General features: G+C 39.8%; 1 protein-coding gene across 1 annotated transcript in view; it reads right to left on the bottom strand.

Moving 5' to 3' along the window:
* The window catches only part of LOC129099391 (V-set and transmembrane domain-containing protein 2-like protein), a 38,660-nt gene that overhangs the window by 3,765 nt on the left and 15,921 nt on the right, over positions 1-18,974 (bottom strand). The window contains exons 2-3 of the mRNA XM_054608621.1: positions 543-712; positions 201-245 (exon numbers count right to left, since the gene is read on the bottom strand). Of these exons, the coding sequence (XP_054464596.1) occupies positions 201-245; positions 543-712 (215 nt within the window). The remainder of the gene's footprint in view (positions 1-200; positions 246-542; positions 713-18,974) is intronic.

Below are 18,974 nucleotides of genomic sequence, written 5' to 3'. Positions count from 1 at the left end.
ACGTCTAGGATCAAGTGAATGTGTTGATGCGTCGTCTGGAGCGTTTACAGCACCGAGTGAAAATCAGATTCTTTTGAGTACAGCATAAGTACAACATCTGGAACAAGACATTTTGATGTCGAGGGCTTTGTGCCTCATTTCATCATATAATACCGAGGCAAACGTGAGGCTTTCTTGACAGGAGACAGTGGTTAACTCACACTTATCTTTGTAGCATCCTTTGGCATATCTTCCTCAGGAGCGACCTAGAAAAAAATTGAATAAGCCATTATTACAGTTATATTACAGTTCAATTGAGGTTATAGACATATTATATAATATGTACCCAAGTGTCAAGCAATAGATAAATCCACATGAATCCATGCAGGTAACACTCGAACAATGGCCTAAAAGAATTGACCCGGGGTTCTCTCAAGACAGTTTAAGTTTGTAAATAAGCTTTAAACTGAAGCCCCAGATAAAGGCTGCTGATTGATGGAGAGTTCATTTACAGATGTTGTAAAAGAGATCAAATGGCAGCAGAGTTCCTGCTATGAACCTACTTCATTGGTTGTCCAGGGTTGTCTGTCCGTCCAGTCAAGATGGTTCCTGATGTACCACCACTGGATCTCCAGTGAATACGACGGCGTTCCCGCCCCTCTGAAGGAGCACGCCATCTCCACGTCCTGACCTCTCTGAGCAGTCATATCATGAGGCACCTCTGTGAACATGGCTGGACAGACACAAAAGGGGACACGGTTAACAAATGATGTCTCTATAACAGCTAAAAAAATGAAATAAAAATACTTTTTGTAATTCTTTCACTTAACGTTTAAACCGTAAAGGAACTTTTTTAAACACAAGTCAAATACACCAAAGATACGTTTGTTCCTGATTGATAGAAGTCACATTTTTACGTAATTTTATTATCTCAAATCTCAAGTTAAGGTGGTCTGGGCAACTAATCACTGGATCCTCTTGGAAGAGCTGGGTAATGTTGCTGGTAAAGGGGGATGTCTGGTTTACTAATCTAATACTAATATAGGGATCGATGGAAACCACCAAGTTTCCGTTAATTTGCTTTGACTAGAAGGGTGTCCTATTCACTGACATTTCCCCCCCAAAAGAATTGAATGACGAGCACTGATCCAGCGTCACGGAAACAGATATTTAACAGGATGCAAGGTTTGGAACAACCCCTCAGCAACAAAGACATGAACTTAATTTTATAGCCACAGAAAGCTTACAAAACCAGAGGTAATGAAGAGCCAGCAGTTCAAAAATTGGGACATTTCTGGACTGACAGTGGAACAGTTATTAAACTTGGAAATAGGCTCAAGCTGAAATGTCAGTTATCATTTTGTGGACACTTTTATCCAAATCGTCGTACAGTATCATGGGTATACTGAAGTTTTTAGAATCTCTATATTTGGCAACTGGTAAAAGATGCGCTCTGATCAGTGAGCTCTGCAGCACCAGGGAAATCCACTAATTTGCAAAACTTGCATTTCCTGACCCTTTCTATATATATTTCTGCAATAACCACGGACCCAAGTGTGACCGTCAAACTGAGAGTGAGCCTTTTAGAGTGTAGCTCAGCAGGTAATTATTTCACAGAAGAACGCAACTTTTTAGGAATGTGAATTTTTGCACATCATTATCGATTATATGTAACCTTTGCTTAAAAAAAAAAGGATAATGTCACAGTGAACTGAGTCAATTGCTTTCATTTTTTACATTTAAACAGTTTTTTGACATTAAAAAAATCATAGCTAAAGGTCCATTTATTTAATTTCTCTGGAGCTTTTAACCACGCATGAGTCTTCCACGTCAGCATATGCTGTTTGCTCACAGCTAGCACAGTTGTTATAAAGCATTTGAACCTTTTATCTGGTGTCGGTTTCAAACCTCATTTCAACGCATGTCCTACTTCCCCAAATCATTGCACAACTCTCCAGAGGAGCCACAGTCTTCTCACATCAGTCCCTGGACTGGCACACTTTCGGCTACTATACATTCATTTTTATTAATGCTATTATTTTTATCTGTTTGTAGAACGTGTCCGCTGTGTGCTACATATGTTAAATGTCTTAACAGTATACAATCAGTGATGGTGGTGTGGTTTCAAATGCCATTAATTAAATATGTCAAATTGTGTAAAACAATAATTTATTGGTAAAGGAAACTGTTGTATGAGGAGAAAACAAAGATTATAAGTCATCTTTCCAGACTAAATTTTGTTTAAGGTAAGTAAACAAACTGGGAAACTGGGAAAAAGAAGAGCAATAGAGAAGAATTGATTTACAGAAATGAATTAATAAAATGTGGAACTAAAATCAAATGCCAAGAGGCACAACTGAACCTCTCTCAACATAAGGTGGATGAATGCACTAATATTTGGGTAATACGGCTTCCATCTATTACCATGAAAATAATAGCAACATTTTCAATACCATGACTGTCACAATATTTGGGGGAATTCCCCTTGAACCCAGTAGATTGAGATGTGTTTTCTCTCTGGGGGAAATCCTGTGTCACAGATAAGGAGTTTTATTCCAAACGTAGTACAGTTACAACATGATTTCAGTCAGATTTGATGTCACTGAAGTGTATCTGACATTCAGTTTTGTTCCTGACAGAAGAGTGACACTTCAGAGGATTGTGCGTGTTATTTAATCATGCTGCTATTCAAAAGAAAGTAGGAGTCCTACTTAAAGATTTTTCGGGCTTATTCAGTCAATAAGAACGAGTCAAACCTGCGCCAACTAAGTGCCGGTCATCCATTAACATCGGCTGTTCGACCACTGAGGCTGCGCTATGGATCTGTCTTGTATTACGAGATCAGTACAAGCCTCAAGTCATACATCCCTCTTGTACATTGATCAAATCTGCTTGTATTTTTCATTTGTGAAACCCGAAGCGCACCGGGTATCGATTTGACATTACACAGCCGGAGCCAGCAACAATGCCCACAGCCCCTCTCTTGTGGATAATATTCAAAGCTGGGACATAGAAAAATATCTGCCTTGTAAGAGATAGCGCCTCTTTCGCAATGATAATCTGTCTTTTCCCCAATTAGCTTTGAAGCCCATAACGCGAAATCCATGCATATATCCGACCAACTGCTTCCCACAATCTGAAACCAGGAAGCTGTGATAGTCATCACCAGTCCATTGTAATGCTCACTGAGCAATTAACTAAATCCACCCATCAAATGCTAATCTGATCGTACGTCGTGTCTCTTAAATTTCAGCACATATTTGATACAAAAAAACAGCTTTTGACGTAAAGAATTGGGACAAAATTAGACGAAAATCTCACAGATGACCACTTAAAATCGAATCACTATCTCCTGCTCTGAAAATTCTCTTTATTCCATTGAGTCTGGTGTGCCAGCGATTAAAACACTTGCCTATCTAATGCTGTATCTCTTAGTAATAGTCATCTCTAAGCTCCACGCTCTCATTGTTGAGGCAATAAAGGGCTGCGATGAGTCGGGACTGCTCACCCTAAAGCATTATCATTATCTCCAAGATAAACAGCGGAAGGCTCTCGGGCCATTGGTGCACATAAGCTACAGTACCATCCGCCTCAACCCATTTATCGCGGGAGGAAGTGGAGATGGACGGAGAAATGGGTATGAGAGAAGAAGAGAAGAAGAAACTCTGGATGTGTTTGTGCGATGAGCGAGAAAATAAATCATCACCAGAGATTGAATTAATGAGTGGGGTCGTTGTTTATGAGAGCGAGCCTCTGTGTGTTTGTGAGAGACTAATATATCGTAAGGATAAAGGGAGGAATTAATATGAGTGTGTGTGTGTGACAGAGAGAGAGGAGAAGAAGAGGAGAAGAAGAGGAGGACAATGTGTGAGGTAGCAGATAGCTGCGGGCGGGTGCCTGTTATTGTTTATTTCTTTGACAAATGGAATGCGGTAATTACAGCCGTGATAAAAGGGGAGCGGGAGACGTTTCTTTGTGCTGCATTATTGCTCCAGCCTTCCTAAACCTCCACCTTACTCCATCTAATAGCCTGTTTACACGTGCAGTGTAGCTCTACCCATGGATGACACACTTTTAAATGACAAGGTCAGAAAGCGAGGAAGGACTGCTTTACATTAAAGACAATCATTTCAAATGAAAAGTTTACTTCAAAAATGAGACACTGTTTATAATGCACACAAGTTTGAGTGGGTGGGCAATATGTGTGGCAGGAGATCAATGCACTATAGATTGAACATTGTGTCCAGTCGAACACTGGTATAACTAATAACTTTAAAGCTCCACTAATGAATATTTTTATAGAAACACTCAATCAAATTAGTCTGTGTAATAAGAAAGGAGTCTGTCGTACACGCACTGAATTATAACAGCTCCATCAGCTTAAATATTGGTTAAATCCCAGTTAGATGTCCCAGTAAATCTAAATGTGCAGTTTTCCTGCATTGAGGAAAAAGACCTGTACTTCCATGTCAACACTTTGAAAATTGTCCGACAACAAGTATTGGGCAAGTTACTTGAAAACTACCAACAATTACTCGTATAAAATATTAATTGAAAAGTTATTACATCACTTTGCTGATCAGTCAGCAGCAAAATGAGTGCATTACATTACTCGTCACTTTACTTTTGTTAATCAACCCAGCTCTGTCAAAGGTGCATTCAGGGCTTTTCAATAAGACATTCAGAGCATTAATTTAGCATATTAATGGTCCGGCTGCTCATGCGTGTTAGTGCATGTGACTCCCTGTTCTGCACTGGTAACGGACTGGTGGCATTTCTCAGGTTCCCTTCTGTCAGCGATGTTAGCCATTGTTTGCACTCGTTGAGCTGTTAACACCGTTAGCTGCTAGACGAACGGCTTGTTGAGAGCCATGTGGAGGCAATCCCTCAATCGTGGATTTAAGCGTCTTTGAGTACTCTGATAAGCGCTCTATAAATAAAATGTATTATTATTATTATTATTATAAAATTCCACATAGGGCTCCTTTAAACAAATCCTCTACACATACACGTCACATCTTTGTAACTGTCTAACACTGCTGACAACCAAAGATAAAGCTAATTCATCAGGGGACTAGAATGTTCCCTTGCATGATTAATCAACAGTGACCTTCTCTTAGGAATAAAGCACCGGCTAATTGTGGCTGGCAGTTTGTAATTATGAAGGGCAGTCCAGCGTTAGTTTTGGGCCCCATGTGTATGGTTGAAATGTAAACTCAAAAAGACATCCAAACAGCATTTACACAACCACTGGAGCCATGGAAAAACCTTAAGAAATGCAGAATTAATTCAAGATATTATGTGAAGAAATGAAAATAAAAACATGCAGGTTTCACAGTGTCTTACTTTCCATCATTACAAGGACATGTCCTGTAGTTTGACTCTGATAAATGAATAACCTCTATAAAAGCCTTGTTTCTAAAGCATTTTAAAAATCCTTACTGCACTCTGGCTTCAATGGTATAATGGTTGGATTATTGCTTGTTGACAGGGGGGGGGGGGGGGACACAAAATAAAAAGGTATAGCCTGTATTAAACACATCAAAAACTACCAAACTATTACAACATACATGAAGATGATCATGATACAAACATCTTATTCAAATATTGTTTGTCTACCTAAACATGCTCACTGATTTGAAGCCATGACAACCAAACCCTTCTTTTAACTGCCACAGTGTGAACCAGATGATGTGAGACAAGTTAAAAACTGCTCTCTTCGACTTGTTATTTTGTTGCCAAATAGATTCCGCCTGCTGCATGATCGGGCAGCCGGCGGCGTCAGCCTCTGAATGTCAATGCTGTTCAGTAATGTGAGATGGCTGGTGGTGCATCGGGCCGCATACAGTACTCTCAAGAGCTGTTCACCGTCACCGCGTGACTCACTCGCTGCCATAATGGCAATTAGGCTGATGTATGGGCATCCTCCGTCACACTCTGAGAAAGAGAAAGGTATATATTGCTGTTTTGCTCAATTACACCTATGCTAAGTTGAATTGTATTTTCATTACAAAGCTAATTTAGCTAATATTCCCTAATGGATAGCCTGTATATATTTGAATGTAAATGCTGCTGTGGTTACGGCTTCACTCAAACTGCAGACAGAAGAATCTATTGTGTTTGCATCTTTTCTACGTCCGCTAAATGGCTGAAAGGAAAATGAAACATTGGCATCAGCCTCTGAATCTAAATTCTGTTCATTATGTGATGCACTGTAGTTGACGTTATGTGTGGCTCTTGTGCCCTTCTCTGATGGGAGGTCAGAGGTCAGACTCAGCAAGAACAGCAGTCATGGAGCTGGCTGGAGTTCAATCAGTACAGTGTATGCAATCAAACCACCAGCCACAAACTAACATGCTGTCTCTAAGCACTCCTTTTACTTGTAATTTAGTTTTGAAATGCTTGTCGGATCCAAATAACAAGGTATACCCCTTGTATCATAAGTGTATGGTTTTATCTAAGATAAGCAGATGGGAACCTTGTGTGCGTGAGTTTTCAGCAATGCAGGCTTTGCCATATGTTGTTATCATTTTCAGGGAGTTTTCCCTTTGATACAAAATAGAACCTTGCTGTGTTTGCAGCTGGCACACCGGCAAATTTACCCAGCGTCTACAGTAAATAACTAATTATCAGTTTATTTTATTCATTTATTACCTCAGTGAGAGAGAGAGAGCCAGGCATTTAATTTATAACTTTACTTAATAAGTAACCATTTAACCCTTAACCCTTGCCTTGGGTCTTGAGGAGATGTAGTTTTTCGAATGTGGAAAAATCACTAGAAAGTGATGATTTTTGTTGATGGTAACAAAAAGAAAGGACTGTAATTTATAATTATAAAACATTATTTCTGTCAGAGAAGACAGAAATGAGCAAACTAAAACTGACCAATCATTGATCACTAGATGGTTGAAGAACTCCGGAAACAAGCTGAATGCCACAGAGCAACATTATCAACCCATTACTGTTACGTTTGAAATATATTCTCTTTTATTTTAGCTCTGGTTCTACATCATCAATTCCACAGTAAATAATCTGTTTTTGTGTAACCAATTACACACAAACACACACACACACACACAGAAGAAAATGTGTGTGTGTGTGGGTGTGTGTGTGTGTGTGTGTGGACCTTCAGCACCCTTGGCCCTGCCAGCTCCCCCCACTTGAGCTGCGTTTCCTGCTGTTTTGGCCCAAATCCCAGCTGCCTGCCTGCCTCCCCACAGCGCAGGTCAAACACTGTTTTCCCTCTTAATCAAATGAAAAAGGTTAAAAGGAGAACATGGCTTCCTGAGCCAGAGGGTTCAGCCAGAACACCAAGGACGAGTCAGGTTTTTCTTTTTTTCCTGTAATTCAACACAACAAAAGGGTGCCACCTCTGCGCAATACATTATTACCACATCAACACCCAACGATTACTTCCTCAGAAAGAACCAATGTGTGCGGGGAGTTCAGAATAACAATGACGCCTTTGTAGTACAAAACTGTTTGAGGTGAGTGTGCTTCAAGCATTACGTGTTCAGCACGCCTATCCGAGAGAGACATCAGGCGGATGAAGAGGCTCGCTTGACTATCAAGAGAACGCGAACAAAACCTTGATATCAAATCATCTGTAATCAATAAGTCAAATTAAAGGGTCGACTATTTGTTGTATTTGTAATCACAGAACAGTAGATCTAGATGCGGTATTTCTTTGTGCACAGCAGTATCAGCTCTCAAACTCCAGTCTTCCCTCTCCATCACCATCAGGAATAACACAGGCACATAAATCTGGCTTCTCATCCAGCAGGGGGTTTATTCTGCTCTGAAGGACCACATCAGTCGCCTGGCTCAGAGCTCCTATTTGGAACAATAAGAAATGCAGGGCTGGAGCCGGGGCTATTTCTGTCCTCTGTGCTATGCATAAAAAAAACATGCAGCCTGCGAGATGCTGTTAAAAAATTCTCCTCTCTTCACAGTGAGAAGCACAGACTGAAAGAGGCTGCCCACTGTCAGGTACAAAGTATCAACCTTTGGAACCAGTGGAGATGGGTAAAACATTTCCCAGCTATTGCGGTGTCCCAGCTATTGCGGTGTCCCAGAGCATTTGTTGTTTTTTATCAGGCGGCAACATTGGTTCTGGCGAGTACTGAAGTGTCATAAAAATTGCATTCTCTCTACTGACCAGCAGGGGGAGACCTCTCTGGTTGCAAAAAGAAGACGATGACCCTACTTCTCACTTGATTTATTACCTCAGTAAACATTGTAAATGTCTTATGGTCTTAATCCCTAGTTTCTAGTCTTCTTCAAAACAGCATAATGTTCATTTAGTAAATGATGGTCCATTTAGAGTCAAATAGACCATAAAGCTGAGTATGCATTAGGGCGGGCTTACTGTGATTGACAGGTCACTACCGGGTCAGAGCCTAACTTCTCTGTATTCCAAATATGGTCACTTCTGTTCAATGGTTTAAAAAAAACAAGATGGCAACCGCAAAAAAAGCTCCAAACTCGAGGCTTCAAAACAGCAACAAACCAATGGGTGATGTCACGATGACTACCTCAACTTACTATATACAGTCCATTAATTGAATCTTATTTTCTGCTGCGACAACTCAAATCCCTATGGGGTTTAATAAAATGTCATCTCATATGATTGTTGGCAAAGTCTCAGACTACTTTAGGTACAGTAAATATTGAAAAGGGAAAAATATATACCCATTTACCTTTGCTAATGCTTGTGTAGATGCATACTCTCACACACCTTAATGGGCCTATATATATATATATATATATATATATAATATATATATATATAGTACCAGTCAAAAGTTTGGACACACCTTCTCATGGTTTTTCTTTATTTAAAAAAAAAATACTACATTGTAGATTAATATTGAAGACATCCAAACTATGAAGGAACACATATGGAATTATGTGGTAAACAAACAAATGCTCAACAAACCAGAATATGTTTTATATTTTAGATTCTTCAAAGTAGTTGAATGAGAAGGTGTGTCCAAACTTTTGACTGGTACTGTATACACTGCAGAAAAACTTTGCTTTCAGTCTCATTAAGGGGCTGCTTGGACTAGAAGAAATGTGTAGGTTGTTAAATCAATCAAAGTTAGAAAAACAAATGCCAGACAAGAAAAGGAAAGAAAAACTTGCCGTGTGTGAAATCAAGTAAGTGCCAGTAAAAGTGTACTGACATTGAGTCGGTGGAGGAGCTGACCTTTACAGAGCTAATTACAACATTAGAGAAACTCTTTTGACATTAACACTCCCCGCTTCCTTTGACTGCAGCCAAGGTGTGCTATGGTTCGAGATACTGTGTACGATATATCACCAGTTAATGAAAGCTATGATCATGTTTGATTTTTCTCTCTTTTAGTTAATTTTATGGTTTAAATGCACCAAAAACAAAGACATACAATATTAAGAGAAATTTAAAGCTGCATTTAAAACAATGAATTGCTCTCCATTGACTTTGTTTTGTGTGAAGGTGGCTCCTTGTCAATCGTGTCTGCTAGAAAACAACAGCAAAATGCCTAAAAGCTGCTGTGCACAAGAAACTACACACAGTGTCAAGAACCAAAACTAAGATTGAATAAAGTCAAAGATCAACTTGGATGCAGGCTTTTTTCCCCCCTTTTATTACTCCAATAAATAGTTTATCCACGTTATAATTATCTTGAAGAAAAACAAAATATCACACAAAACCCAGATAGCCACAAGCCAAACTTTAATCTGAATAAACTCCCAGCAGGTTCAGACACACAGTAGTATTTACTGACACATTTGACCTCTGTCTCTGCAACACCGCATCCATCCTCCTACTGTACTGTGCCGTCACTCCGGATCTCTAAATACTCATTTTCATCCAGACCCGCCAGGCAGCTCCTCAGAAATAATTAGCAGCTAACGAGTCTCTCACAAGGCCTCATAACAAGCTTCACGCTCTAATAATGAGCCTCTACACTGTTCTGTGGTAAACAGCTGCCGTCAGTTAAACAGAGAACCTGCCGAAAGCCCTCAGCCCGAGCAAACCCAAAGACTCTCTTTGTAGCACTTCTGGCTTCTTTATTTTTATTTTTTTAAGATGCTCTAATGAGAAACCACACATGAATTCAGTGGAATTTGCCGTGCCTTGTGCCTATTCATATAAAGGTCTACAGTACTTCACAACTTTAATCAGCAGTCCAAACAATGTAATGAAACAATGTGCTTTGGGTTAGGGGAATTGAGAGACGCCGCTTCAAAACATTATGAAATAAAAGACCTTAAAATAGTTTTTCTCTCCAAAGCCAACCTCCTACACTTGTGGAAAGTCACTTAATCCCACCCATCCAGCTATTTGTCATGGATTTAACACAGTTTCCCACGTGGAGATGATAATCTGACCAGTTTGAGAGACACATTTGAGAAGATTAAGACAACTCTCTCTGCAAATACAGTAAATCTATTCCCTTTGTTTAGGGATTAACCTGTTTCTGTGTTGAAACCGCAACGTTTATATCTAGCATCATATATCTCTTTCTGTTGGTGCATCACCTTGAACCAAGTAACACCAGTATTTCATCAAAAGTCAACTCCTAGGTGTTATTGAAAAGGACATGCACGCACCATGGCGAGGTGTGAAATGTTTTTTACGAGCCATGGTGAAAACGCCCCGTGGGGTGTGTGTGGGCAGTGCAGCAGGAGCTGAGCTAACTAGCCATAAAATAGTGATGGATGGTACCAAGGTTTGAACAGCCATGTGTAAATGCTACCGCGTTTATGAGCCGTGCCTTGGTGTTCACGAGGGTTTGTAAAAGGCACACTGCTTGCATACGGAGTCTCTAATTTAATAAAAGACTCCAAGGTTATCAAGAATTGGACTTTTTTTGCTGTAAGCTTCTCTTATGGTACACTTAAATGTGACCTGTACCCTTTTTTATCTCAGTGAAGCCCTTCCAGAACAAAATGCAATTTCATACTTGCCAAAAATAATCTCTAGTCAAGAAAGATCAAGTTGACATTATTTTTGCCCTATATATTGTTCTTATGGTCAAGAATGAACACAAACTATTGTCAATGTCTTTGGCTGCCACTGTTTAAATTAAATTTTAGCAAACATTTTTTTATGTGACTTACAATAGGTGCCTCCAACCACCATAAAGGGAAGTGCTAAATATCATCAAAATATTTAACTGTATCTTTGAGCCCGTTCAGTGCTACAGAACAAATGCTTATTGTTGTATTTTTTATTTATACTTATTTATTTGACATTGGAGTTGCTACAAAAGTGCTACGGTGTGATTAAGCAAAGAATACTTAGCCTCAACCGCGCTATGAGATAAGCGCTCTTAGCTAAATGTCAGCATGCTAACAGCGTTAACACGGTCTTGTTTGGCTGAGATAATGTTCGCCATGTTAGTTCAGCATGTTAGCATGCTAACAATTAGCACTGAACACAAAGTCCGGCACAACTGACGACAAACACAAACAGAGCTCCGCAACTAAATTAAAACCAATAAAAAGCCAAGCTAACAATTGAAGCCTTAAACCTATATATATATATATATATATATATATATATATATATATTTCTACTTAGCACACTATAAAAGTATTAATCGATTAATAATCGATCAATAAAAATCCAAAATGTCGAAATCAGCTGGTACAGGCACGAATTATTCACCAAATACACACAGACACATTGTTTTTATAGAACAAAAAAAAGATGGATTGCTGAAAGCTTTGATTTACAATACAACTTGGTGCCAGGACCCTTTGAGAAAGTTCTACTTAAAATGGGGAAAAATGAACAATTAATAGTTAACCTGAACAGTATATTGAAAAAATAAGATAAATGGGATAGCAGCATATGATTTCCTTCCTTGTTTATGAAAAAAGATCATTTTAAAACAGTTGTGTGTATTAAATGCACCAAATATCATTGTAATCCATCCAACAAACCCAAACTGTCAACCTCATGGTGGCCCCAGACTTGTGTCAAGGCTCTGTTGCTATGTGCCCTTCAGTGTTTTTCTCCTCACACATCTGTTTTTCCCAAATGGCTCAGCTTCCCTTTCTACACCCTAACAGCTTACAAGCACACAGCAAAAACACCTCACCAAACATTCAGTCAACAAATTTAAAAGGTATGTAGCTCACTGAGAGACAGAGCGATCAATAAAGCCATCTCCAAGGTGAATGCATAGCAGCTCCCAATATACACATAAAAATCGCTGCGCAAAGTGTAGAGAGGCATGTCATGTTCAACAGGGCATTGAACCAAAAGCATCTCATGAAAATTTGCTTTTTAGTCATGCATTTCTTTTTCTTTTGGTGTTATTGCAGTGTTCTTGTTTTCCACAGCCATGGGAAGAGGACTAGTTTTAGAAAAGAAAGCCGAAGAGGAGATGAAGAAGCCAGACGGGCAGAATGAAAGAGACAAGCCCGCAGAAATCACGACGGGGAGCATCCCTTCTTCCTCTGGGTCTTTGAAAGCTGCCTCCACCAGCCTTTTTCTCCTGGAGCCGGGCGGCGGAGAGGAGGCATAGCGGGAGAGAAGAGCGGTATCGGCACTCAGTATCTAATCTCCCTACCCTCTCCAACGCACCCTGGAGTATCCTCTCCAGCGCCGACACAGGCAGATAGATATGGAGTCGACAGCTGCACAACCCAGCAAACGAGCTTTACAGCTAAAGGTAAGCTTTCCCCGCTGGGCCTGACTCGGAACAGTAGGGGGGGGTCCCAAGTTTGGGGTTGGAGGAAGGATGGATTAGAAAGGCTGAATCAGCTGGGCTTGTTTAACGTCTTATTTATCTATCAGTTCTTTCCCCAGGGTTTTTAAGTCCACATTACCAGAACCGCCTACTTCAGCAAGAACCTTATACAAATCTTTAAGCTTTATACCTTATTTAAAGACGCTCAAAAAGGCAGGTAATTGGGTGAGACAAGGCCATTTTCTTCTACTGCACTCTCTTTTAGAAATTTATAACTAGCATCTTCAAATGAGGCAAACACCGACACCTAGAAGTAAACACATGATGCAACTAGCTTCCAGGAGATTGTTGAAATATGCAGATTTTGCAGTGGAAATCGCCTTGTTGGATTTAACTTGTTAAAAAAAACAACTAGATTTGGTCCTATCTCTGCTGGATTTCTTACAGCAACATGTATTCATAGAAAAGGGCAGGGGGGTTAGATCTAGAAAAATAAATGAGAAAAGTTCAAGTCACCTTGAAAACTACAACTGCTAACCACAGTGGTAGCTACTTTTGTTGCCCTCTGCTGTCCTTGAGGACGGAGGAGGAGATGCGAGCGCCTACGCTTTGACAGGAGTTTTATAATTAGACAATTCAAGCAAGAGAAGAAATGCAAGAGTGTTTGTAAGTGTGTATGTGTATCTACAGGCAAGCATCCAATTAAACATGTGGAATATACAGTTTTCAATAGTAAATGAATGATGACTAGATAATTAAGTTTAAATAAAGCAGTTATTTCAGAGAAATTCCTTTGGAAGCCAAGATTCACTTTCTCATCTCGCATTGTAATTCCCTAATAAAACAACTGACACTAATACAGTTGCAATTATTTTGTTTGCTAATTTCCTACAAGATCTGCAGCGTGATCTATTCTTGTAATAAACTTTTATGGTTAGTTAGTTAGTTAGCTAACTTAGTCTCAAATCTCACGGAACGCGTGACTACTCATAAACAGGTGGCATACATTGGGTTGAAACAAGTGACTCACAATAAATCTGCAGATTGAGGAGCGTTTGCTGAATCCGACTCAGACAACCTACACAAGCAACCTCAAAGAGGTGGTTTCATTGAGTGTGCTGTTATATTTTTTAATCCCAGGAGCGAGCTTCAGGGTAATGAATGTTTAGAATTGAAAACATAAATGGAGTTACAGCTGGAATCTCCATATTCAGCGGCGGCTGCGACGGCGGACATTTATGGATATTGCACTGTGAGGAATTGGACGTCATGTCACGGATGGGCTTTACATCTTCCTTTGACATGGAGGACGATTAATGCTCTGTTCGGTTTGACTGAGAACACAGCACCAGTAGTTATGGAGCTGTTTGTAGAGAGACAAAAAGAGTCTTCTATTATCTCCACACTGTGAAAAGCCAGAGCTGAGAAAAGCCTTTGTGTCCAATGCTGGAGGCGTGCAGGCGGAGACAGGGAGGAGGAGGAGGGAGGGGTGGGGGGTAACTTGTTGGTAGACAGCTGGAATCGAGCCTCCCTGTCTGGCAGGGAGTGGTGAAATTCCCCTCACCACAAATAACACCTCTTTGCTCTCCTCCTCCTCCTCCTCTTCCTCTTTGGGGGTCACCGTTGTGCGAGCGAAGATTGTGGGGCGAGCTGACAGCACGGATACACAAGTGAAGACATTTCACTTGTGTATGCCCCCACGCTTACCTTTCCGCACAGGGAAAGGTTCTCGTCGGTATCTATAGAAATGCTCACTAAACTGAAGTACATATTGCTGCACCCACATAAAACAAAATGGGCTATATGGGAGCATATAGGCGAAGGAGGTTATATCTGCACACACACACACACACACACACACACACACACACACACACACACACACACACACACACACACACACACACACACACACACACACACACACACACACACACACACACACACACACACACACACACACACACACACACACACCAGCAGATGTATACGCAGTCACAGGAGGTTTACCAACAGGGCTCCCTGACACTCCTTCCCTTCTCTGCCCCTATTAAGGCTGACATTGATGAATGACGGAGATTACGGGACAGACTGCCGTTTAGCTTTGTCACAGAATGAACGTAATCAAACAGGGACGCGGGGGCATTGAAGGCAACTTTACACTCTGCAAGATGGAGGCGACAGAACAGACAGTATGAGAGTCATGTGTACTTTGAGAAAAAAGAGCGAAATACAAAGAGGAATTTCCTCCGAAATTACACGTTTATCACTAAGTCTGCCTGGATCCTAACCAGTCAGAAATGATCAGCGAGGCGTATTTTTGGTCAAAATGTACGCTTATTAGTACTTTTAATACACAAATTAAAAAAAAAAATCCAGATAATCAAGGATTCGGATTAGTAATTATACCAAATAACTCTAATCATCATCAAGGAAAGACTTAGCAACAAATAGATTGGACTAAATAAAATGTTATCCTAAGTCCCACAAGTCTTTGAAACTGACACAAACTCTCGGTGGAACAACTGCTGCTGGAAGAACATAAAGGGTTAACAATCTCCAGGCCATCTCTGTAGTACATGCAGCAAAGCATTTATGGAAATATGTATATCATTTTCAAATATACACCAAATATAACAATATACAGCATTTTTAAATTTGACAATTTAATTCTCAACATTTGAGAGGGTTTGTTTCCTAAAAAAAAAGTCCCTCAAACAGCATTTTGCCTCAGCAAGGGCCGTAACTATATAGTGTTTTATTATGTTCATGTTGTTTATGTATCAGGTAATGTGACATCAATACAGTGAGGCAAGCTAAGATATAAAGATATCAAACTGTTTGTGTGCACAGAGCTCATTTAAACGCAGGAGCCAGAGCTGAAAAGCCATATCTGCTAACGCGAGAAAGATCAGTGAGATCACTGACCTGTAGTGTATAAAAATGGATTCCTTAAATAAACTTTAAATAAGCTTTTCTTGTTCGGATATGCTGGAATAATACACAAACAGGGCTGTGGTCTGAAGCTGTCGAGCTCAAGATAAAAGGATGGAGATACTGCAGCTTAGACTTATCTTAGTTTTGCTGATTACGATAGTGCTGAAATTCATTCACTTGCGATGCAGCTGTGAGTATTTTAATTTCAACTTATTTTTCACAAAAAGAGAGAATCCGTGAAACAAGCTGTTTTACACAGTATAAATAAAGCCACTTAACTATATTTAGATATACGTTTGGGTGATGGGATAACATGAACTCTTTGGCATTCTGATGTTGCAGCTGTGAAGAGTCTGGATAGATTTAGTCAATCATCACTGTAAGCTCATTCCAGATGTCTAAAAGGAAGTTAACACTAATTTGGACAAATAAATAAACATGCTCATTATATGCTGTCTTCAAATCATCACCCATTCTGTAACGTCTTCCCTCTCCTTCTCCATATTTTAGCATCCAAGAAACAAGAAATGCCAAACACATTTTGGAGCGAGGCAGTGGCTCTTAAGAAATGCCATTTGAAAAAAGCAAGACAAATTATAGCTGCCAGCAGCCGGGTTCAAATTTAGAGGAAAAAAAGACGACTTAAAGGTTTGAGTAGTTGCTCAGAATTCTTTCTTAAAAGACTTAAATATGAATCAAAAATTTAAAGTGTTCAGATGGATGTCACAATCCCAGCATCAGGAAAGTTTCCCTTACAAGGAAGTCATTTAGCATCACTTTAGAGGAGGCCAATCTGTAAGGTTTTTGTGCATTTTTATGAATGGAAAGTACATTTTATCGCTTGATTCACATGGCCACAAATATATATAGGAATATAGGGAATGTCCGACAACAAAGTAGCTAGATTTGTCAGTAGATGAGCAGTAAAAAGGCAGGAATAACACTTTCGCACCTGGCTCACTTTTTGCAACACAATCATCGCAACAAAAGACTAAATGATTTACGCAGTGATAACGTTCAAATTTTATCATCCCGAAGGAAATTTGCAAGCAGGCATCAAATACAAAGGTCACGCATACAATTGTCTTCCTTGGGTGGGAAAATCAAGATGGGAACAATTTGTATCAGTAGACGAAAACAAAATGCCAAATTGAAGAAGTAGTTTATGACTTGCGGCCCCTACCAGCCGGTTGAGACTAATAAGGAGTCAGCAGTCAATGAAAATTAAAAAATATTAATAAAATATGGTTTTCAAAACGTCTGAATCTCTGCATCTGCGATAGTTCCTTGAGCATTGGCACATGAAAATATTGGAGTCCAGTTGTATGCGAGATTAACCAAGGACGGACAGACAGACGCACACACACACCCACACGACTACACTCATAATCTCCTCAGGCTACGACTGGCAGAGATAAAACTTCCCGTGCTGTGACTGAGAATGCAACACTGGAGCTTGTTAGCGGTGGGGAAGGACTGCTATTTATTGTTGCTCAGTGAGTAAAAGCTACAAAGCAAAGCTGCACTTAATCAACATCCTGAAACTAAAGTCGAAGACAGATTCATAACTTGAATTTTCATTAGAAATTACCAAAATTTATCAAATTACCAAACCATTTATCTTTAGGCAATCTTTTTTCTTTATACAACAGATGCGTGATAAACTAGTAGCAAACTGCGAAGATGTGAGCATTATTTTCAAATAACTGCAGTCTCAGTTGAGTACAGCTCATTACATTAAGAAATGTAAAAAAATATATAAAAAATGTAATCTAACTAAAAAGCACCTCAGGAAGCCAGGCAGCAGCACAGGGAGCTGACGGGGGAAAAGAGGCACCTGGCCTACTTTTGCAAACTGACATGACTGCCATGCCTGAATCAGGGCTGGATCTTTTCATCTTCTACCGGCGACACCTTGGCCGCATTAACACACGTCGAAAGGGAGAAAGAAAAAGAACCGAAAAAGGGCAGAGCGAGAGGCGGGAAAGACACAGCCAAAAAAGATTGAGGTAAAGACGAGAAAAAAAGTCGGGAGCGTGACTGACACGGCAGATTAAAAAGAATAACAGGCGCGAAAAGCGTCACGTCTAATAGGGACACGACACATCAAGCCTCCTCTGAGTCGCCGAGCTGTCACACAGGAACAACTCTGTCTAAAAACAGAACGAGCGGGCGTCTTCGCCGCGCTAATCAGAGCTGACGTTGGGAATACAACTCCTCGTTTGTAATCTATTTGCAGCAGCGACGCTAAACCTCATTTGCAGGAGATTTCATTTGAGTTTGTCTTCCTCAAACTGCTGTTTGGTTGAGTTAATGAGCTTCACGTATCTAACAGCAATCGGGACAACATGGAGACATCGGAGCTTATCAGGGGCACACAATAACATTTAATCTAGAAGGAATGACATGACAAGTGATCTGCTTACATCTGTTTTAAAAATCTAATGAGACATGCACCAAAGCATGTTATCCAAGTTAAAGTATTATGACATGGGAAATGGGAAAGTTTCCAATAAAAAAAAAAAACACTTTGATTATTCTCTTAATTGGGACTGACTCTTGGAGAAAATAGCCGTTATCTGAATAATCTTGACCTTGCAAAACAGCAATCTCAACTCAAGTTCCACTTACTCATTTTGAGGCCTTTGACCATATTACACAGTCTTGTCCAATGAAGGTCAAAAGTTCATTAGTAGAAGTTGTAGTGCTGTTCATAATATTGGATGTCACCTAAAGATAAGTGACAGCTGACCAAACAACATTCTCTGATGAAGATGTGTCATATGGAAGAAAGCTCTGGAACAAGTGAGTAGCCGGTGATGCAGTTATGTAGTTATGCAGTAAATCAGTTGTCTTTTTAATATACATGAAATAGATAATTCTGATACTTTTGGTTATCTTTAAATTTTCTGAAATTTTGAAAGATAAGATCGCGACGTCCAACAAGTCAGATAATCAGACTTTATACAGTAATCAACAAGCCAATAGTTCTGCCAGAGTATCTAAACCACTTAATTTGGAGGTAAACCTGAATGTGAGTGCATCTCAAATGTTGGTATAAACCCTTTCTGCAAAGAAAACTCTACTTGATACATACATCTTTGGTAAATACAGTAGGGCAAAGTCTGTAAACTGTGATGATTCAGTCGAGTCCGAATGATGTTAATTTTGAACAGTAAATTTAACCTTTGTAACCAATCAGGCTGTTAAGACTCGATACACTGTAATTATTAATATTCAATGGCATTTAAGAAGCTACGGAGGCTGATGGAGGATGTTGCCGATGCAGGAGGGCAAATTTGATCATCTGGCCTATGACGCCATGTTTGTTGAAACCAGTTCTCTCATTCTTGTTCATTTGCCTCTACA

Source organism: Anoplopoma fimbria, chromosome 12 (assembly GCF_027596085.1).
Source record: "Anoplopoma fimbria isolate UVic2021 breed Golden Eagle Sablefish chromosome 12, Afim_UVic_2022, whole genome shotgun sequence".
In the NCBI taxonomy this organism is placed as follows: domain Eukaryota; kingdom Metazoa; phylum Chordata; class Actinopteri; order Perciformes; family Anoplopomatidae; genus Anoplopoma; species Anoplopoma fimbria.
This window is presented reverse-complemented; position numbering and strand designations above follow the sequence as displayed.